This window comes from Ctenocephalides felis, unplaced genomic scaffold (assembly GCF_003426905.1).
Source record: "Ctenocephalides felis isolate EL2017-DRISC unplaced genomic scaffold, ASM342690v1 CF-g0.4_SCAFFOLD_01886, whole genome shotgun sequence".
In the NCBI taxonomy this organism is placed as follows: Eukaryota; Metazoa; Arthropoda; class Insecta; order Siphonaptera; family Pulicidae; genus Ctenocephalides; species Ctenocephalides felis.
In genome coordinates this window covers 68270511-68295549 of record NW_020538040.1, presented here as the reverse complement: position 1 = coordinate 68295549, position 25039 = coordinate 68270511, and the positions used below count along the sequence as shown (strand labels likewise).

Here is a 25039-nt window from a genome sequence, read left to right as displayed (position 1 = left end):
AAAAAAAAACTAGAGCTACAACCACTAATATTTTATAACCACTTTTTATCGTCGTTATAACAAAAATATGTAACATAATACATCATAAACATTTAACAAAGCTTATGATAAAATATAGCATAAAACATATTTTTTTTTTTAAAAGTTAAGAAGAGTTAAGTTTCTTCGTGAAATCTTTTTTTTCTTGTATAGAATTTCCTTTTCTTTCTCTTTGCATTAGTTAAGTTAGATTTTTTATCTGTTTAATCTTTACTAAAAAGGAACAAGAAATGCATGTCACAACCGTACCCAGTTTTTCCCTAATTTCTTATTAATTACATCTTTGCTGATCTTTTTTATACCATCCACAAGCAAGCTTTTATAGAGGTTATATAAAAAGATGTTGAATCTATCTTAAAAACATATTTCGTTATTTTCTTATTATAAAACGATTAAATAACATGTACCTAAAAATTATACTCAGGTATCAAAAGCTAAATTATAGAGCTCAGAACCAAAAAAAACTTTTGTTATGAATATTGACACATTGCCGTTTATCTTTAATTAAGATAATATGGTCACACATCTTCTGCTTTCTACTTTAAATCGGTATCAATAACAGATTATATACTTGTTTTTGAGATAACGGTGGTGGACCTTTATACCCATGGAACTTTAGGCCTCACTTTGCTCATATCACCTTGATCGCATTAAATATTAACCTGTTCAATATATGCCAAAGTCTAAAATTCTCGATAAAAAAAAATCACAGAATCGTGTAAGCAAATTATATCATCGACGTTATTGTTCATACAATGATTATTTAATATGTTCTATATCACGATAATTGATATCATATATGTGAACGCACAATGACAAAACAAAAATTGAAATTTAGCGCGTGTTATGCATAATTTGCATGATAATGCAATATTTGATTCATACATTTTCTAATGATCGCATGTTACGCGAATCAATCGCGAATTATACAGTTTCATCGTAATTCAACTTTTTCTTATATTTATCGACACACGTATAAAAACACAAAAGGAGCTTTAATTTTTATATCGTGCAGTGACCATAAATAAGAAACTAGTGTGTGGCATCGTGCCTTAAGGCAAATTGCTGGAACTTCCCGTACTGTAACAAAATGTTAACGAAAAAGGAATACTGAATGTTTTCAAATAGATCATTATAAATATTGTAACATTGTCTAATATTTATAGGAATTATATAAACTGAATTGCAAAGTTAAAGTTATTCATCTGAAGTATACTCGTATAAGTGAGCTTTAGAATTTTAGTTAGAATTAAAATTAAAATTCGAATCATTTTTGATATTTAAAAAAAAATTGAAAATTTAAAAAAAATGACACTTTTGAACAAAATATTTTTTTTTTCTTTCTCCAAAAACTAATAGTTTCTTCACAAGCAAAATGTTTTTTGAATCGAATAATTTGATGATTTGTTCTCTCAAAAACTGTCCTTTTTTACACGTATCTCTAAAACGTCTTTGTCAAAAATCACGTCTTCCCATCATTACGAATCGAATGTTTTTTGAATCATGCAAATCAGTTGAGCGGTGCTACCCGAAAATGTCGACGAAAAATTGTATCCGTACATACACACACATACATCCATTTTTTCTAAGGTATGCTGAAATGTTCGAAGACCTTTGAAACGTAAAGAAAAGCAAAAATTTTTTAGATGATTACTATAACTTACTATACGGAAAGTTAATAATGTTGATTGTTTTAATAAAGTTGAATATAAAAACTTCGTTACGAGGCTATTACAATAGTAACTTTAAAGTAAATGAGCATTTTGCTGTTGCAATGCAGCAACAACGTAATAATGAATACATCATTGGCTTGAATTGTATTTTTATATTTCATTTTAATTAAGAATTATTTTTTTATTTATGAATAAATCACCGAGATAGAACGAATTGATAGAAATTCTTTGTTACATTTTTAAAATTGATTATAAAGGTTTATAATTTAATCTTATTAAACCAACTATTGTAACAATAATATTAATAATACGATAGGTTGCAAATTATATTTTTGCAAGTATTATTAAAGAAAATAAATAAGTCTCGTATGTATACTTCAAAAATGAGGATGATTACATTCAAATATGGTAGTGAAAGGTAGCCGATATATAGAAAGAAGCTCGTATTTAATAAATAGGCTTATATTTCCGGTAAAAAGTGATATAAATATATCGTGGGTATCAATACCTGTTCGACAGAGCCATAAAACAGTAGGCACTAAACCTGACCTCAATGTGACGAAAAATCACTATTGCCAAGGGCATATAAAATATTACATTCAGTTTGTGAAAACGAAACCGAAATTAAATAATTAATTCAATTTTATTATATCTAATACAATTGTTTAAGAGCTCAGTTATGATTGTCCAAGAAAAAATATACTTTAAAATATTTGATTTTATTTCAATTCGACTTTCAAATAAAAATAAATATTTTTGCTGCACCTCGCGAAACAGTGTTTTTTATCTGCGTATTGCTAAATTCATTAAAGGGCACCACAGTGAACAAGCTTTTAAGAACTGAAAAAATAATTATTTGGCACAAAAACAAAAAGTCTGCACTTAAATAAAGTAAAAGATGGTCGTGAATGCAGTCGATAACTTTGATAACATTTATAATAATATTTCTTAATTTAGTATTATAATAATATTTCTTAATTTTTAGACATTTTGTAGTTTTTTTGTATTTTTGAACAGCAATCAGAACCTAGTCCTATAAGATGTTGTGCTGATTATGACTTAATATTAGTCTGTTCGACAGATGGCAGCCCAAACAGTGGGGGTGAATATTGTTATTGGTGCAGTAATGCCGGATGAGGGCTATTTTCACTTCGAAACATATTGCTATCTATATTTCCAAGTATAAATGGTCGTCACTACTGCCTGACAACAAGCTGCACATTTGTCACTAAAATTACTGAATGCCTTACCAGGCAGATTGTAAATATATATAAACGAAAAAAGTTTCAAATTATGCTAGTAATATTGAGTTTCAAAATAAATACAAATCATCACATGTGATGTGATACGCAATTCATTATCAGAAAACAATTTAAAAAAATACTATTGTTATTATAGCGGCCATAAAGACAATACGAAAAGTAATTTGAAGAAATATCATCACATTCTCTTTTTCATCATTAATTTCTTAGAATGTGTTAAAAACACTCGTTTCGATAAATGTGCGACAATGAACTACATACTCATTAGACATATTTTACGTTCTTAATACCACATCAAGCGTTTAATCGCAAACGTCAAATTTCACAAAACATAAACAGAAAAATAACCAGAATACTCTTTGTAAAATTTCTAATTGTTTTATAGAAAATATATAATATTATTATTAATTGAAGTAATGAAATATATGTAAAAATAAAATGATGAGAGAGAGAACTCTCATAATTCGTGTCAAGACAATATTTCAAAATTGATTAGTTGATCTTGCCGTTCGCAATTTATACTTAACTCTGTTGAATTAAAAAATATTTGAATATTTCATTAATGCATAAATACGGAATACTGAAAGTAGTATCATATAGATAAACATTGAAATCTATTGCATTATTATATAAAACCCGATATATATTGAATATGTAAATAAATTGATGATTACACAGAAAAAATGTAGGAGACTGGACACGGTTGTGCCTGGGTACGGTAGTGACAGTCGCAGTAACAGCTAAACTATACTGATTTTGAGATAGAGTCGAAAAGAAGAAAGATGAAGTATGTTTGTTCGAACAAGTTTCCATTATTGCATTGAGTCAACGCCCCACAAGATCTGTAACCTGCATTACTTTTAAAGAATCAAAAAGTTTCTTTTGTTTCTTTTAATAATAACTGTTACGTATATACAGAGAGATCACTTTGTTTGTTATTTTGCTGCAAGTTGAATATAGTTAGCTAAGGAAATTAGTTTTTGCGTTGATAATTTAGCTCATTGTCAGTCATACCAATGATTTGTTTTCAAAAGTGTGCGTTGGGTACGGTTGTGACATGTGGTAGTGGGTCTTCTCCTTTTCGGGTGAATATTAAACAGATGAAGAAAAATGTAACTTAATTATAAGACAAAATACAAATGAAAACAGGAAAGGAATATTCAATACAAGAAAAAAAAGACCAAGATTTCTTGTTAACTTTTTTTTTTTTAAATTATGTTTTGTTATTTATTGTGATATTATATTCATAAACATTGTTTAAATGAGTATATCATGTTCTGTTACATATTTTTGACAATAATAGCCGTTATGAACCATTTTGGTGTATATAGCTATTGTTTTTTAAAATAAAATATTTTGATGCCTGTCACAACCATCCTGTGGATGTGTCCTATTGTGACGTTCGATCTTTTCTTGTTTTATAACAAATCCATCTTATTTAAGTACAGCATTTTAGTATTTGAACGTAGATATATGCTCAAATCACCAGTTAATATAGTTTTCATCCAGCTAACTTGTAAATTAAAAACAAATTATTGATGATCAAAAAAAAAGTGGCACAGCCTTACCCAGTTTCCCCTACTTGATTATATATATTATTATATTCTCTAAATATTCAGCACACGATTTAATTAGTATATCATATTTAAAAAATACACTTGTTTAAGTCCAGTAACTTGAAATTCAATGGAATAACTGAGAAGTAAGAATAAGCACACTAATAAGGAAACACCGTTTATATTACAATCATTAAAATCTTTTTATTCTCTCAATATGTCTATTATACTAAAAACTGTATAAGAGTTATGATTATACTTCCGAAACATAACGAAGAAAAATAAATATATATAACAAGTTGCTCGTCTGTTAATTTTATTATATTCATAATAATAAAAAACATTCTACGTGGATTTTTTCTGACATGGCCAAAAACAACTTTGTGTGAATTGTATGATAAAAGTCGAATTATTTTTGTAATTATCTTGTATCATCGTACATATTTAGCGCTTTCCATTGTCACGTTCCCATAACCCATAATTGTTTTCAAATAACGCCACGTACTTACTCCATTTATATTTTCTAAAGCAATTATAATATTTGCTAGTAGATATTTCTAATAGGGACAATCGAATTTAATAAATTAGATTTTTTCTATCTCTTGCGCCGGTGGTTCATTCAACCGTTTCTATAAAAAAAACTAGTTGAAAAGGTCATTTTGTCTGAAGGTAAGTTGCATGAAGGCAAGTTGCATAAAGGCAAGTTGCATGAACTTCCCGAAATGTGTTATAATTGACTTAATCAAAAAAAATTGAGATTTAGATATTTAGATAAAATTTTCAACTGTTTATTTCTAAAATAAAGTTTTCGCTTTCAATCAAGTCTATACATTACAATTTACAACTGATGTCCCTCAAACACATTTAAATTATCTGTAATTAATTATAGTGCACAGACACGTGTGCTGATATATCTAAAATTGTAGCTTATTATACCAAACTTTAAATACTAATTTATATGATTCAACCAATTTTCTTAGTACTGTTTAATACATGAACTTTATCGCCATGTTAAATTTCACGAAAATTGTCGAAACTTTTTTTTTAATAAACTTTATGAATTATTTTGTACAATATTAAGATCTGCTATACGAAAATACTGCCACGGTTACATATATCATGTACTTAGTACTTGATATTATTTTATCATTTAAAAGTAACATTTTTTACACAACTAAAAGTTTTGCAGACTTATCACTTACTTTTTTGCTAATTCCAAAGCCATTTCTAATGGCTTGGCTGATCTTTTCGCAAATCTAATCACGGCCCTTCCATATCGACTTGCTAAATTCCAATTTTTGACTTATCACATCACGAAACCGGTTTTTCGCACAACTTTTCTCAAAATTTGATGAATTTTTAAAAAACGACCTGTCGTAGAGTCGTAATAGTTTAGTATGTTCTTTAAAACCATGATATCTATCAATATGATGAATTATATCACAACAGCTCATAGAACACATAGTTTAAACTTGATTACTGATTGTTATTGACATATGAAAAATGAATAAAATTTATAATGTACTAACAATAAGAATAAAATGAAATAAAGCATTGCTATACCGTCAAATTTGCATTTTGTTTAAAGAACATATATTTTTACAGTCTTTCCGTCTAACATAATCATTTATAAAATATTAATATACAGCTGACTAGAAATGTTGGCCTATTTGGAACTATAATCTATCAAATCTTTCAGGATGACTTTGAAAATGTCAAAATTGTCTGCCATTCGAGATATGACTTAAAGCTCATTTATACATTATAAGTATAGCATGTGATAAGATTAAGATAATAACCTCTTGAAAACTAAATAATCCATCACGAAAATTAGAACACATTAACAACTATAGAATTTCACAAATGTTATCTGTGTCAAAATTTCACGCACCATTGTTTGTCTATTCAATAAACAACATGAATAGATCTAACACAATATCAGAAAAATGCGTGCAAATGATTCAATACTGATATAAGTGATATTTTATTACGATATTCGTGAAAGAAGTTGGTATTGTTAAAACACTTCGTATTGTAATTCTAGCATTTATCATGAGACATCACAATCATATCAGCTTTTATCGTGACGCATTATATTACTTTGCTTACAGACATTTAGAATTAATATAAAAAATCCTTTAACAAATTTAGCGACGATCATGATTTTTTTCAGATACATTATTAATTAAACAGTAACTTCAAATACATATGTTGTATAAATATACAGGATCAAAGAAAGACAAACTAAAATATTATTCATTTTATATAATGGCATAAATGTATAAACATGATGAGTCAGGTTAAATTATTTTGTAAAATAATAATCAATAATCAATATTATCTAAAAATGGTTCTGTTGATTTGTTTTAATTTGTGGGTTATAAGTCTCATTTATTGAGTATAAACACTTTTTATTTCAAGGTAAAGAGCGTGCAAGCAAGTAGGTTACAGATATACTCTATAAACTTAAATATCGTTTAAAATGTAATTAGTAGCTTATGGAATACTGGTCGACAAACTTACTTGATCATTAAAACGATAAATAAAGTGAAAGTACAAGTAATCAAAGCATATATTTTATTCAACTTCTTGCAGAATATGTTATTGATTCAAACTGGGAAAAGTTTTTGATATCTTTACGCTTCAAAGCCTCTTGATCGTACCTTTAAAAGATAAAGGCTTATTAGGTGTGTGATCTGCATATAATAATAATAATAATAATGGAAGAAACAAGGAATGTAAATTTATTGTTTTAAAGAGCTTTATTTTTACCGGGCCATGGGGGCGCCAAACATGCGCAAAATTTAGTAGAAGCTTACAAATTTTTATTTAATTTCACAAATAGCAAAAGTTAAACTAATCATGAAAATTTACTTCCAACTGAATTTAATTTGAAAAAAAAAACATGAGCATGTAGAATATAAAAATATAATTTTCGAGGGTTGTGATAGAATAGAAAACTGGCATTTGATTAAGTCATTTCTTGAATACATTGTGCAAATTAAAAAATCAAAATTAATTTAGCAATTTGCTAAATGTCTCGATAAATTAACAAAGGAATGGAACGTAACGAAAACTATATGCAAAGTATAGCGACCCGTAATTTTATTTCAAACTCAACATTTTGCTAATTAAATATATTAATTTCTCATCCTGAACAGATTTCAGAGACTTCGACTCGATTATTATGTTCGAAAAATTACAATTAGGGTCATTTCGCAAACCACTACAGTACAGTAAGATAATCTCTTTTAATTTTTATTGTAATTGTAATTGTAAACTCTCTAAAAATATGTTTTAAATATGAAATTCATTTTCCATTGCTGGCAAAATTCAATAGTTTTGCATTCATTTTTCTCAAAGTAATTTTTGCATACTATTTACCCATTTGCAACTGCAAATGATGACATTTTCAATGATATCTTGAAAAAAAAATGATGGCTATGATCATGAAAATTCGTTTCATCAAAATTGGTTTTATCAAGAAACTATATCAAGAACTATAGACATCATAAGCTATAAATGATTTAATAAATGTGTATGCTGAATTTGAATTGTTTGTAGAAATATTGGAAAGGGCTAGATGAATATTGATGATAAGTGAAGATTTATTAATTAATTTATTTATTATTTTTATGTAAGAAAATTTTGCCCCACCTGAGGGGGGCCCCAAAAAAATTTTGATACGGGGCCCTGCCAATGCACGCTACGCCCCTGTATATATATATATATATATATATATATATATAAATATTAGGGTTTGTTCTTAACATGGATATCTTCGAATTTCTTTGCTCCACAGGGCAGTGCTTCCAAATTATTAAAAAATTAATCTCTAATAGTTTTAGCTCTTAATATTAACATTTAGATAGAGCGCACTCCAATTAAAAGTTTCTTGTATTTGTTGTTAACATATGTCAGCCCAAATCTATATGGGCTGTTCCATAATATTTATTAATCATGGCATCAAGATTAATTTTGCATGTCAATTTATTACTGATAATTTTAGTTTCAACATCACCAAATAAATAAATATTTTGCTGCAAAATTAATCTTGATGCAAATCCTAACTAAAACCAAACGTTTCAACTATTTGTAGTAATAATCGACCTTTATTGATTTTATAAACGAGTACTAATTTTCACTGGAATTATGCGCCAATAATAAAAGACACAATAGAGCAATTTCGTAGCAAACATTGAATTTATATAGGTTTCTTTAAGGGGGTTGTTCTTTTTTTATTTTTCTTTGTTTCAGTTTTGAGATTTTTTGATATTATGAAAGCTAAAAACCTTAGAATTATTTTTAAAAAAAATCATCTCAATATCTATTTTTTTGACGAAGTTATAGATATATTTATCTCTATATGTATGATCCTCTGAAAGCGTTTTTTTATCGCTCCGCGAGCTATTGTATGCCAGCTGCCTCTTTTTCATTATAATACCTCATGCACATGACCTTATTAATGTGTCAGCATCTTAGTACTTAGTACATTAAATTAAATGGTGTATTTAGTACATTATATTAAAAACTTTAAATACGTTTTTCTCAAATTGACTTTTTTCAATGCGGTGCCACAAATTAAAAAAAAACTACAAGTCGGATCGACTTGAATTTTTTTTTAATTTGTTCACCACTGCAATACCTAGTCCCCCTACCTCAAACAACTTGATAACATTACGCAAAAAAATTTTGCGAAGCTTCTCGCCCCAAAAAAAGGCCTTTTATGACACTTTTTTTTAAATAGCTGCCATTTTTTTCCTTATTGCTTTTTTTCTTTCATTTTGGTAGGGGGACAGGATTCAAACTTCTTCTTCAACGTAGTTTCTTTTTTTTTGTTTCGGGCGATGCGCAACAGATTTATCTGTGGCACCGCAAAAGAGATCGATTTTGCAAGACCGACTTTGGCGCCATCTGGTTAAAAAATGACGGCGCAAAAAAAAAGGAGAAAATCACGTAATATTCTATGACTTTGTAATTTTTGTTTAAAAAAACCGCATGTCTCTATGATAAATACATTTAAAAAAAAAAAAACAAATATCTTGCATTTTTTGTAACAAAAAAAGAACAACCCCTTTAATTGAATTCAAGATTTTGTATCATAATACAATATTTTTTTCGACTAACTATAGAAGTTAGGGTTTAGTAAAAAAAAACATCCACATCCCGCAAATTTTGTAGGTGATCTACAGCACTTTGTTCCACCTTAATACCCATTTCGTTGTTTCAAAATTAATATTATATCATAATTAAGAATAAAACTCAAATAATTTTTATTTGCAGGTACCGCACATATCGTACGATTCTCCTCACTCGCCTGTGGAACTCGACCATCCACCGGTTGAGCTCGATCATCCACCGCATCACCCGCACGTGCCTTACGAGCTTCAACTGGCCGCCCACGACTCCGGGCACAAACCGCACGAGTTGCCAGTTCAGCCAGCGCCATATGAACCCTCGCACACCGAGTACGATTACCCGGGCCCGGCCTTTGGGTAAGTTTGAAAAAGATATATATTTTATCATGACTAGTCTGAAACTTAGGTTCAAAAACGTTTTCAGCTGCTAGTGTAAAGCGTGGAGTAAATATCTAGATTAAGAAGAATAATTTAGTAAATTTTGTTTAAATGGTGAAACCATTTCTTTTTGAGTCTTTTTTTTTGTAACTCTTCGCATGGATCAGTTTGTATGTTATTCGTTCTATTAGTGGTACTTGATAAAAATGCTTGTAATCGTAAAAATACGATTTTACCATATCTCTTTTTGTAGTACGAATAGTAAATGGTAATTATAAAGCTCTTATAATTATCTGGCTATTCTGGCGGCATATTATGGGCTCTATTTTGTGCAGTCCGTGATTGAACTACACAAATTAAGCTTTTATTTTTCTTTGAAAATTTTCTGCATTTTTTGTTTAACATAGCAAAATAATCAATATAGAAAAGCCAGTAATGCATGGCATCGTGCCTTAAAGCAAATTACTGGAACTTCCCGTACCGTAATGAAATATTCGAGAAATGTTAAATATTTTCAATTAGATCATTATAAAAACTGTATTTTTCATTATTCGTATCTTATAGAACAAATATAAAAGCTTTTAAATTAAAAATCGGCGTTCATATATGTTTACGTGAAAAGTAAATAAACAAAACTCATATTTCTCATTTCTCATATAAAAATTCTCATAACTCATATTTCTAATATAAAAATATATAAACTAAATTGAAAACTTAAAATTATTTTATTTCTAGTATATAAGTGATCTTTAGAATTTCAGCTAAAATTAAAATTCAAATTCGAATTTGATATTTAAAAAAAATTGATAATTAAAAAAATTAGTTTTTCTTTTTTGAAATTTTTATTCAAAGAATTTTCCTTTTCAAAGTTCTGGCCAGTTATTACTCATATCATAAAACCGTATCAAGTAATTCCACTTCAATTGAAAGTGGAATTGAATTCAATAATTTCTTATTTTACCCGCATTAGTTAAAAATAGGATATCCAAAGAAGCACGTTTAGAGAAAAGCTCAATTCTACAATATATCAAAAATTGAATGAATCATCAGACTTGTGGGTAAATAAAGTTTATATCTCAACTCTATATCGACTAAATCATTTATTTAGTTTTACATCATATTTTTAAAAAAAAAATTATTGTATTTTTAATGTAAAATCATTTTTGATTCTCTTTGAATATGATTCAAAGCTCAATCTTGTACATATATTAAAATTGAATTTTTCATCTCAGATATATAAATATTCATTTATGAACATCTTGAAATTATAATTGCGCTTTCAACTTCTAAAGAAAGCAGGCACAGCATTCGATTATAGCGTTTACATGTATAATTAATAATTTTGATTGCGAAGTTCATGGTCCAGGAAATGCCCATTTCATCTCAATGTTTTTAATGATTATAAACATGCAAACACTGATTTTGCTAATACTAGCAAAAAAGTATAATATTAATTGTAAATAAAATCAAATTTGATTACTTCAATATTAAGCGTTTTTTTAATAAGTATCATTTTCAATTGATAAGTTTTGAAGTTTCTGATAATTTAAGTATCCGATAATTATTGTAAGACTTTTTTCATACGATCAATTGATTACCTAACAATATGATGCGTAATTGGAATATTACAAAAAGATCGCACAAAATATTTTTTATATTTAGTAATATGAAAAGAATTATGAAACTATTTCATTATGGTAATTTAGTTTTGCGTTTAAAACGATTTTCGTTATAAAAATTATTATTTTTAAAATAAAATTCGTATTACTAAAATTATATTTCATTTATTTTTCCTAGAACTCGCTGCGCAAATAATCAAATTTAGCAAGTAAAATAAATGTATATATAAAATCCACAATATGCTACGAATAATATTTACAAAGAGAACGAAACTTTTGACCAAGTTTTTCACAATGAATTAGATGCAGTGCTTCGCTACTAGTTTATTTTCATCCTTAAATGAAATGGTTTCAAATTAAGGTCTTGCTTTTAAGTAAGATTTACATTGTTCAATACCTTTGTAATAATGTATTTTTTTATTTTGAGAGTCTGTACTGAAATAGTCATGAAATAGTCAAAATACAGAAATAATCATTAAGATCACATACGAATGAGTAGAATAATCATTAGCGCTATTTAAAATGCAAACATGTGATTAAATATTCAAAGATAATTACGTATTTAACAATCGTTATAAGAGGACTATAAAACTCCTACAAAATATACAAAATTATGATAAATATCGGAATATTTTCTGTGTGCAAGATTAATTCTACAAAAGCGAGACGAATAATTAAGAAACTCACTGAGCGTATACGATTCTTATTGTTCTAATTGTATTTTCTAATATAAAATATATTTATTCTTCCAAATTGAGAGAAAGTTTTACAAATATGGTACTTGATAAATGATTAGATTTTTCTAAAGACATAAGAAATTCTATTTTAAGTGTTTCTTTTCTAAGTAATTTAACAATAAAGGCATATATTCGCCAAACGAGAAAACTTCTTTGCAACACTAATTATAATACCAGATTATTAAATACTAAAAATCATTTAAAACTTAGAAAACAAGCCAAATACATTTTTTATTATTTTTAAACAGCATAAATTTTATAATCTATTATGTTAATACTACAGAATTATATGGCTTTTTAAATCAACCAATTGATTGTTCTTTCTATTTAATATATTTTGGAAATTAAGTTCTTTGGAATAGATTTTAGGGACAAATTAGCAATTAATGATTTTATGTGCGTCGACTGCATTAAAAAACAGTTAATATTTTGCATAAATTCATATGTGAGAAAAAGATTAAAGAAGATTTTATTTAAACAAAAATTTTAAAGTTCATTGTTAAGAATAGAGCAGAATTAAATTAAAAGAGTGAAAAATACTATTTACTCAATAGGAGGAACAATGGCAAACGGACGTAATTAAAATTGTTTTCTAATCTTGAGTTTCTATACATTTAGTAGTTCAGTCATTTGGTAGTTTTACCTAAAGAGTTTTCCGGATGTTTTGAAAATTGGTGATTTTATAGATTTTGATGTGATCTTTACGAATTTCAACTTTGCCACCTCGAATTTTTGCCGCTGCCGCCGCTATATTGGAAAAATTGCGTCAATAATCAGTTTTTCAACGATATCTTCTTTCTAACTCATATTACATTAAAATAACTATATACAAAATTAAACTAGACAAAATTTTCTACAATTTATTCAATAACGTTTTTTTCTGTAACATCAATAGTTTTAGCGTACGTGCGCCGCAAAGTTTCTGCTGCTCGCGCCACCATTGGATATTTGGCCGCTCTTTGCACTTGAACGCATTCTCTCTAATAAATAAATAATTTCAATGTTGAATTAAGCTTTTCTGCTCAGGTCTGGTCTAAAAATAACATAAATTAATTATTTTTGTTTTTCATTTTAATTTTTGCTGATGATTGAACATTAAAATGTGTAATTTGATGCAAGTTTTAAATTGTTTGTAAGAATAGTTTTATATTAAATTAAACTGGATTTTTTTATAATTTACTTAATTAACTTCTTACCTTCAGTTTGATGTTCTCGAAGGGTCATATGTTATTAGTTAATCGTCTTCATGGACAATCGAAACGTCAGAGGTTGCACTTTCTTCGATATTATCCGCGATGGGATTATCGTCATTGCAAAGTTGTTCGAAAATGCTATCTGCGTCTTCCTCTTCATCACTATCTTGTTATGGAACTTGTGCATTACTACAGGTTCCACTACAATTTGTGCAGATAATGGAGCACTTCAATCCTGCCTTTCTGCATCCACAGGCTTTCTGACATCCCTTTTTGCATTTGCAAGAAATCAGTTTCAACAAGTTGTCCGGCGCTGGAGGCTCGACTGAGGTCACAGGAATCAGGCCATTTTTGCTTCTTTTTTATCCCCATTGTTCTGCATTTATCTCATTCCCATATCACTGCTGAATTTGCTGATATGTTCGAAATGAATGTTGTCGTGCTGCTGCCTGCGTTGGTGGTAGTGTTGCAATATTAAATTTAATTTTGTATGCCGATTTTGTAAAGCACTCATATCTAAATACGTTTAAAGATTTATTTTTTATGGTATTCTAATCACTACAACCGTACAATTTAAGAAGGAAGCGTTCTCCAGCTGTGGCAATGATCTCTGGATCAGCTTTTGGATTTTTAAATATATGAATACCTTCATTTAGATTTTGATTTTTACATAGCGTATCTATATATTTCATTTTACCTTGATTAAAAATTGCTGAAGTTGTATCGCAGCCACTGAAGGCGTGCAAAAACAATATATGATCACTTCAATCACTTCACCTTCTCGCAATGGAGTTTCACAAATAAAACAATCCACGTTATTAGTAGCCATGGCTTCAAAAATGCAAGTAACACTAGTATACGGAACGACAAAAATATACTGACATCTAGAAAAAATACTTCTATTGATTCTGAACATATTATTCATATGTAGATGTAGAAATGCAGATAATTGACGTTGTGTGTTGTTATTAGAAGATAATATAATCTTATATACAATACGCAGTAATCTATTCGTTGCAATCGAGTTATTGGAACGATTATCGCCAAAGATTATTCCTATATACAGTTCTAATTTGAGTTCATTCATTATTTCATAGTTTAATATTTCAAAATTTATATAAATATTGCCAAAAAAATAAAAAAAAATGCATTAAATTGTATGATTTAAAATGTTCAATCATCAGCAAAAATTAAAATGAAAAACAAAAATAATTAATTTATGTTATTTTTAGACCAGACCTGAGCAGAAAAGCTTAATTCAACATTGAAATTATTTATTTATTAGAGAGAATGCGTTCAAGTGCAAAGAGCGGCCAAATATCCGATGGTGGCGCGAGCAGCAGAAACTTTGCGGCGCACGTACGCTAAAACTATTGATGTTACAGAAAAAAACGTTATTGAATAAATTGTAGAAAATTTTGTCTAGTTTAATTTTGTATATAGTTATTTTAATGTAATATGAGTTAGAAAGAAGATATCGTTGAAAAACTGATTATTGACGCAATTTTTCCAATATAGCGGCGGCAGCGGCAAAAATTCGAGGTGGCAAAGTTGAAATTCGTAAAGATCACATCAAAATCTATAAAATCACCAATTTTCAAAACATCCGGAAAACTCTTTAGGCAACAGCATTTTTTTGCATCAAATGACTGGGCTATAGATGATAAACACGTTTAAATTTATTATTAAGTTTTACCAAATTATGAAAGAATTTTTAATGTAATGGAGTGATATTTTCAATATCACTGATTGACATTTCAGAACTGGGACCTAAAACAATTTTAAAACTTGAAAATGTTTAGCAAAACATTTTATATGCAAACTATTTATATTCATCATATAGCATATATGTATCCCATGAATTATCACATTTTAATAGCATGCAGATAGGATTATCAATAAAGTATGTAAGTAATGTGAAGAATGCGAATTAATTGCATGAATTCGAGATGAAAATTTTACATAAGCATATGCTACATGCAATAAGCAATCAATTCAATTACAAACATTGTATAAAGGTCCGAGGATAAAAAAATCCACCACCGATTTCTCAAAAAACACGGAAAATTCGGAAGAATAATATTTGTAAGTAGAGGGAAAAAGATGTATAACCACTAATAACCAGCCATCACATTGATTCTTACGACGTCGCTTCCGGGAGATTTACGGCAGTGTTTGAAAATTCATAACGAGTTAGTTTTTTTTATCATGAGCACTGTTGCTCAATTTACGAGAACTTATTAAATTGTTTTATAAGATGTATTCTTATTTTTAAGTTAGATTCAACAGTTTTTTATATAACATCTATAAAAGCTTACATGTAGGTAGGGTTAAAAGGACCATCTCAGCCTTTACCCTGGCTAAAATGAAAAGAAGCAGAAAGTAAATTAATTTAAAAAAAGCTATTTTGCAAGAGATAAGTTCAATAAATAGTTATACAACATACAGTGTTATATCTATAAAAATGTATGCATGAAATTTATATTTTGCATTGGTTGAATAATGCAACTATCGTTTAGTGAAATCCCTCTAAAATTAAAAATAAGACATTGTACTTGTTTTCTCCTGGCTGTCCAATTTTAGCCTGCCTATGGGATGGTAAAAAAGATCAGGTGACAAATTTTTGAAAAACAGCAAAAAAGCATTTCTTCAACGATGAATTAGCTAACAAAGAGTTTTACTAAACATAGTCAGATAATTGTTTGATATGTGTTATTTGTTGTAATATAATTGGTTTGATTTTCACAATATAATTGCTCAAAGTCAAATTGGACGTTTGTGTCCGTAAGTAAATCACTCTGATTAATATTATCCATTTATTTTTACAGGGCTCCATCATTTGCATTCGACACACACAGAAATTCTTACGTACATCAGCCTAAGCCAGAGGACATAAATGAAATTAATGAATGGGGTCTTGGCGTTACAGGAAATTCTGGATATTCCTACCCAACGAATCCGTATATTGCGCATCATCCCAGGTAACTTAAATAAAAACTTATTTAAAAAGTAAGAACCTAATTGCATTTTTACTAGAAATTATTTACTACATTCATATTACTTATTCTGATAAATTTTGTGAACTTAAATAAAAACTAGATAAGCATAAAGGTATGTGGTTCTTAGGAAACAGACATATAAAGCAATAGATGCACCAATAATTTCAGTATCAAAACAGTCATTCGAAGAGATTTTTTGATTCACAAAAAGTAGGTAATTTTATTGATGAATTTAATATTTAATGTTGGCTTTCATATACAATGTTTCCACAATTAATGCTTTTACAAAAAAAAATTAAATACAAATATATACATCAAAACTAAAGAAGGTGGGATTTAATTATAAAATTAACTCCCAACGAACGATTTTATTTAAATCTATAAATGGGAATATAATTTGTTTGAATATAATTAAAAATTTTGAAAATCAATTAATTTTTTAATTAATCTAGAGATTATTGCAAATAAATAAAAAAAATGAATTATTAAAACTAATATGGCATTTTGTATCAGATTAATTGCGTTGAACAATATGAATAAGTAGTAGGAATCAGCAAATAGTTCTATAGTTGCAATAAACCAGTAAGTTAAAGCTTCATAAAATCGAAATAACGTTTTTAACGAGTCAATAAAATTAGGAAGATTGAACAAATTGGTGATAAACTGTTTACAGCAAACATTAATCAAATCTCCACAGATTCATTTAACACCATTCTAAACAATCTACCTATATAGCATGTAGATCATAAGAAATCAAGTTAAACTTTGATAAAACTTTGATAAGTACAGATAATGAAATATTAAATAATTTGAGTGAAAGGTTCACTATTTTACATTCTAGAGATACATTACTTATAACAGACAGCTCCACATATAATATGAAACCTATTTTTTCTAAATTCCGAACTATGATCTTACATGTAGTTTAAAAAAATGAAACGTGCATTTCTGAGCCACATCACGGCTGAATTGTTAATTTATATAAAATATGAAATAATGTAACAAAAGACTATATCGATTGGCGGGCGTTTTCCTTCGTGGTTGCGTGCGATCGGTTTTTGCTAATCTGCGCTAGATATCTCGATTCTCGAGGAATTTTCATTAAACTAAATGCACATCCGCTATACTATACAAAATCAAAGAACAATTGATGAAATTATGACGTCTTATTTTATAGGCAGGTATATTCAGGTTTACAGCCAATTTGAAATAGCTAAAAGTCAGCCGATCGAAAAACATCGATATTAGCACGTCCATTTGTGAAATAGAAATGAAAACAATATATCAAGATGAGTATATAAGTGAAAATTTCCAATTTGTGTTCTATGCATACTACGAGCCGTTAAAAAGATGTAATCGCACGAATTTTACTTAGGGGCTAGTTTGATAAACTTCTCGATAACAGAAGTAAAAGGGAAAATACGAACGAATGATATATGAACAAATGACACAGTGGCCTTATTTAAAAACTGGCTGATTAGTAGCTAATAACAATTGTGTCAGATGTTGAACGTCATTGTCATTGTCACATTCTTGTCGCTGTAATCTGTTCAAACGTGTTACGCGCCTTCCATAGTTTATTTTGAGGGTGTTTTTTTTTTCATTTTTTTTGGGTACCTGATTATTATTGATGTTTGCAATTATTTCAATTAGAATCAAAGAACTTTTGCAAGTACTATTGATTTCAATCAATTTTATTGCAATAATCAGTGTTTGATAGAATCTTGATTAATTATTCATTTGTGTTCACTTTCGGATAATGATGTACTTATACGATAGACAACTTTGAACTTCTACTTCAACTATTCAAGAAAAAAAATTGCTGAAAACAGATCTAAAGATCTACCGGTAAAAAGAAGAGACGTGTATTTGTTGCAAAATCATTTTTTTGCAGCATTCTATCACTTTCAACATTTATTTGAGCCGAATTATTTTTAATTTGTATTTATTAAGTAAACCAAAGTTTAAACTCCGTAAGTTTTACATAATGTAAGTAGAAACATACATTGAAGTCACAATTAAAATTATTTTGAAAAATTTAAATTTCTGATAAATAACTGTATACACTTAATAAAGAAAGTGACATACATAAACCATTGAGAAATAATTATATACTTTAAAGGAAAAGTATTTAATACTCAAATATTAGATGAAGTGTTATGAGAATCTAGTTTAATTTTATTCATTTCTACTTTCACTATAATTACCTATAGTACATTTAAGTCTCAGCAATTTTTCTTATATATAATATATATATTGTAAAATTGTATCATCCACATAATATTTAATATTTTTTGTAAAGAACATTGCAATCGCAAAATGTATTAAACCAGTTGCATTATCAAATATTATTTTACACAAATTACATTCAATACAATGCAAAGTTAAATTTCAGTAATTTCGTCTTTCATCAAGTTTGAAATTACCAGCAAAAATCTGATCTTCATCCTTAATCAGTTAGTGATTCAAATATTACCGAGTAAAAATTTTACATAGTGTCCAATTAAGTATGATACTAAAATCCGTATTTAAGGATAATATATTAAAATTTTATTTTCAAGCTAACGATTTTAAGTGCTTTACTCAAATGATAATTGGCAATATTATATTACTAAACAATATTATATCATTATAGATCAGAAAAGTATTTTAAATTACTGTGCTACCAAGTTCACGTTAAATCTTAAATATGAAATACTGAAAGTTTTTAATTTACGTAGGCAGTAATATTTCTTAACAGCTATTGAAAAAACAATAATTTCAGTATTATTTATCATTCAGTAAAAAGATTTCGTAAAAAAAATATTTCTAGTGTCATTGCTTCCAAATACATATTTACTTAGATTTATTTATGTTGCCAGATATATGTATATGATGTTTAAAATTTATCAAATGTATGAATGAAATCAATGTTTACTCAAAATATAGCTTATAAAATATGATATAGTTTCATAAAATAAAAAGACTTAAATTTGTTCAAAAATATAAAAATCGACTTTTGGTGAAAATGGTGAAAATGGCAGATCCATATATATAAAATGAGTGCAAAGTTGAGTTTTCTTTATCTTAGTTCAGCTCTTTATGTAAAAAGAGTTTAACAAACCAATTAATATTAAAATAATATTTTCAAACTGCTTTCACAATAAATTCTCCTATGTAGGGCAAAAAGTACGATTAAAAATGCTTGAAGCAAAATTTGAATTTATAGTGAGAAGAGTTTTGACAACTCGTGATTAAAACCAAACTATATTAAAAAAGTAAAAGTGTATCATATATATTAATTAATAAAAAAAATGATTAACTTCCCGTATGGCAAGTTATAGTAATCGCAAAACAATCAAAAATGAAAATTTTTATATATATTTACGTTTCAAAGGTTTCTGAACATTTTGGCATACCTTAGAAAATACGGGGCAAAAAGTGCCAAAAACGGTAACTCTGTTTTTAAGAAAACGGAGCGTCCGATTTTAATAATTCAAAAAACATTTTACTTGTATTGACAAGATGAAGAACTGATCAAATTTTTGGGAAGGCAGGTCGAGCGGTTACGGACTCTCAGTAAAAATAAGTTAAAAAAAATATCATTTAGCGGTCAAAAATATTTGTTGGACTTATGCACATCAAATTATCAGATAGTTTATAGAGATTTTAATAATGTGTACACATTTTGTGGAAATTTTTTTGGGTTCCGTACCAAGATTTTTAATGACGGTACGGGTAGTTCGAGCAATTTGCCTTAAGGCACGATGCCATGCACTTTAGTAGATAATTATGCATTTATATTATGAAGTCTTAAAAAAGTCGAAAATTTATTAATTGTAATTACGTGTAAAAAGTTTTATTATACTCCAGTTCGAATTTGGATTTCTAATAATAAGAGTTGTGTCAACAAGCAATTAAAATCATAGTACAGAGTAAAATGATAATTATGTGATTATAACAGTTTTTTACCTTTTACAGACCGGGAAGCAACAAAACAGGAAACAAACGATTGCAAGCGCAGGCGAGCAACGTCGTCGGCCAGTATGGCCCAGTAGTCGTGCCTCCATCAAAAAACAAACATTTGCATCAAGCTGCATTGGTAAGTTATATTTTGATATTTACAAATGCAAATGAATTTACCAAATAATTTTAGAATATTAGCCAATAACAAAAATCAATACACCATATATAAATAAATACACTAACACAGTAACCCTTTTGCTACGGTGGTGTTTTCTGCAAGAGTGTCAGTGCTATACGAGCCATCAAGCAGTCCCAAGTACTTGCTCAACAATATATTTCAAGATTTTTCAATCAATATCAATCAAAATGTATTTAAAAATGAAAAATATACTTCTAAAAACAATAAACCAAAATAACAAAATAGAATTCTCAACAAATCCGACTCAGAGTGATAAATATTGAAGCAAAATTCGACACCTTGACGCTTGTAACTGATACATTAAATTATCGTCTGTATATCAAAGGATTAAACTATTATAGCAAAAGCCCAATTTGTGTAATATTTCCAGAAGCACCAATATTATAAAGAAATTACGAGAGGATGCGATGATGGTCTATAAAAAAAATAAATCGATCAATCGATATTTACTTTTTACTATAAAAGTAGAGTATTCAAACAAAATGTATTTTGTTTCGGTCAAAAATATTTAGAAATAGAGTAGTAAGATTGTTCCATCGCTTTTAAACGCACAAAATTATGGGAAAGTCCCGTAACGACGGACGGCACCAAGCACTGGACACTCTCTTTAACACGCATTATTTAAGCGAGTATAAATCTTTTGATTTCAAAATACAAGTAAAAGGGGCATGAAGGGCACACAGGTACAGGATCACGCGGCAAGCCTCGCCTGTGAGCAACCCTTTCCTGTTTTAGACAAAAAATCGCGGCGTCACTTAAATATCAATTGAAGTAATTCTAGCATATTTATGCATTTACATTTGAGTGGTATGCAAAGATAAAAGTTGTACTTTATTGTTATCCGTGAAATGGTAGAATTATTAGATCTTTTAACCAATTTTAGTAGGTGCCACCAAATGAGCGAATATGTCTGTCCCTTAGAACCGGACACTAAGTCTTTCCTTAGTGCCGGACAGTAAACTTATTAATATTTCTTGCGAGAATTTACGTAATTTATTCCAATTATTTAATTTTGTTCTGTATGAGTGCCAACGGTCACTACATTCCCCCATTTTTCGTATTCCCTAGTCAAAGAATGAAAAGCTTATTGTGAATGCACCAGCTGAGAGCAACGGTGTGGCCAAGCCAAAAGGATGGATGAATAGTGACTTTTTTTGCAATATCTGAGAATATTTGTCAAAGACACATGTGCAGACATTTCAGACTGTTATTTTGAGATGTCCGGTACTAGGTGCCATTGTTTAAAATCATATTTTTTGATACCAAAGATGGATTGACAGTATTAATTATTTTTCAGCAAAGATTACGGTTGTTAATTTAGTTTGATTTCTAACTTTGATATCTAACATAAATCATAATTTAATAAACAATTCGTACAATATTTTTTGATTTATTTTTAAATAACCTTAGGTGTCCGCCAGTAGGGGACTTCTCCCTAAGTATTCATATACCTACGTTTCTTAATTTTGAATTGAAAAATTATTAATTTTCACTACATTAAATAAATAATTGAACCGTACTAGAGCTACGCGATCAGTAAAATAAAAAATAACATTGCATTCTAATTCACTTAAATGTGAATTGTTAGACCGTAAAATGTTATAGGACGATTTTTATAAAGTGCAGGAAATGTAAATAATTGCTCAGTAACTGTGATCTAACTAAGTAATAAATATCAATTATTAACGGAAGCATAATTTAGATGTAAGAAAATCTATTTTTAACGCGAAAAAACATACCCCGTACCTTTAAAAATATCCCTGTATTTTAATTACATTATTGTCAAAATATCAATGATAACCTAATATAAAATAGAATGATTATCACCGATATACAAGCATTTAGAGACCCTTTTATTCGCAGTTGAAATAAATGAATCCACATAATTGAATAAAATTAATTTTATCAAAGATTAATAAGAAACCCTATTGTTAGACTATTCTATTGTTAAAAACAATATGAACTGCTTCTTAAATGTTTTGATGTAGACAATGATATACTGGCATCATAACAGCTAGATGAATATTATACATATTATCCCATAAGTAAATTCATAATTATGCACATCACGTCATAGTTCATAAACTGTATAATAATAAAAGAGCTCGTTCTCAGAAACTATGCGAAAATCTAAAGCAGTATCCAAGATACAGAAGAATACAAAAAGCTAGTCTACAAAGGATAATGTATAAAATATTATTTATTATGTGATATTTTGAAGACGCCATAAAATAAATCGTAAAATTGCCTCTACTTTGCATAAGCTTTAAGATTTTGCATGAAAGTTTTTATAGATTAACACAATAAAAGTTTTTTTGCTGCTGAAATTAATAAAATTTGGGGAATGAAAAAAATGGTAATAATTAATTTGGTAAAAGCTGCAGACTATTGAGACAGCAATCATTACACCTTTCAATGTAACACACAATCATTTAAAACAAATTCAACAATACTTCATCAACGTGTTGTCATAAAACAACATTAAATACATCTTTAAAAAAAGAATACAAAAAATGTTTTAACAAAGTTATAAAGTTTAATAATACGAAACATTCCTCTTAATTATTTAAAAAAGTGACTGTTGACTATTATATTATCCCAATTTTCAAAGAATAGCTTACGCACATTTCATTAAATACATTCAAAAATTAATCTTTTTTTAATTAAAAATTGAAATTAGTATAAAAGGTCTTGTATAAGGGTTCGATGTTCTATATTGTACTAATACCCACATATTCAAGGATATTTTTTAAGAAAAAAATTGATTAAAATTTCACTTTCAAATAACGATTTCAACTGCTTTACATATGTAATAACAATATTGGATCATAATATGCTAATTAATTATGAAACTAAAAGATTTTAATTTACGTACGCAGTAATATTTTTTAATAGCTATTGCAAGAACAATAATAGCAATTTTAGTAATTGTAATTTATTCATAAATTGTAAAATTGTAATATCAAATTAATATATTTTTATATATGACAAGATGTCATCTGACGAAGTCATGAAACAAAACTCCACACTCTGTACTCTGTTTCTTTCTTCAAACCAAAAAGAATCTAACAACTTAACAACTACTCAAATTCTAACAACTTAAATCCGAAGATGAAGTTTTAATTTCAAGATAAAATACCACTAAAGCAGATGACACGATTTAATTGTGTTTAGCAATTAAAACTAATATTTCGTCTCGAATAAAATTCCAATAACTTTGATTGTAAATTTCACCATCAATGACATGCCAAAATCAATTTCAATACAGTTATAGTGATAGAAATATAAGATTAATTGAAGGTTAAGAGTAAATAAAAATAGCACGTTTCTCGTCAAATAGAGCATGTGATTACTTTCAATTAACATTATTAAGCATCTTAATAAACGAAATAGAAATCAAAAAAGTTTACATGTTCGAATCAATAATTCTCATGTATCCCGATCAGAAAAACGAAAAATTCGTAACAATAATACAAAATAAAGTTGGTTGAAAAGTAATTTGAATAGTTTGGTAACCCGACTAGCCAATGCGTAAATATTTATAAAGAGATGAACTTCATACATTCAAATTCGAACACATCGCAAGAACGCCATGAAATACGGAAAAAAAATCTCTAATACTATTTGAATTTTCAGTCCCTATTCATTTTCTGACAAATTACCAAAACGATAGCAAAGCATTCCGAGTCTTTTGTTGATTTCATTATAAAAAGAAGAGATAATTTTTTTAATGGTAATTGTGTTTAAGCGAAAATTTATCCAATTTTTCAATAATAAGAACAATTTAGAAAAACGTCTGAAGAGTTGCGAAAACCTAAAGTTCATAAACTGGATGTCCGCAATCCAAAAATATAATGTTCTTGTAAGCTTCAACCAGTTTTCCAAATCGTGGTGATCAATATTTCACATTAAAGTAGTGAGGCATAGCATCGTGCCATAAGGCAAATTGCTGGAAATTCCAGTACCGAAAACTAAATTACTAAAAGAAACTTTGCAAAACTGTGAAAAAATTATATTTTTGAGAAATTTCGAAACTTTTGAAAAAAATTGACGTTTTTGTAAATTTAGATTTCTTTAATATTTTGATTTTTTTTTACTTCAATTTTTTTGAAAATCTCGAACATTTTTTTAAGCAATCGTGCTGCATAGCTGAGTTGAAGTCGAAATATCAAAGCGCTTAAGCGCCGCGTAGTGTAGAAATTGGTACGGAACCCAAACAATTTGTACTCATTATTATAATGTTTATAAAATATCTGATAATACAATGTACAAATGTTTAATTTTCATTTTTGACTCCCAAA

At 28.2% G+C, this 25039-nt stretch overlaps 1 protein-coding gene across 1 annotated transcript in view; it reads left to right on the top strand.

The window, feature by feature from the left end:
• The window catches only part of LOC113375254, a 63844-nt gene that overhangs the window by 29010 nt on the left and 9795 nt on the right, over window positions 1-25039 (top strand). The window contains exons 4-6 of the mRNA XM_026615197.1: window positions 9814-10025; window positions 16424-16576; window positions 20555-20675. Coding sequence (XP_026470982.1) covers window positions 9814-10025; window positions 16424-16576; window positions 20555-20675 — 486 coding nt within the window. The remainder of the gene's footprint in view (window positions 1-9813; window positions 10026-16423; window positions 16577-20554; window positions 20676-25039) is intronic.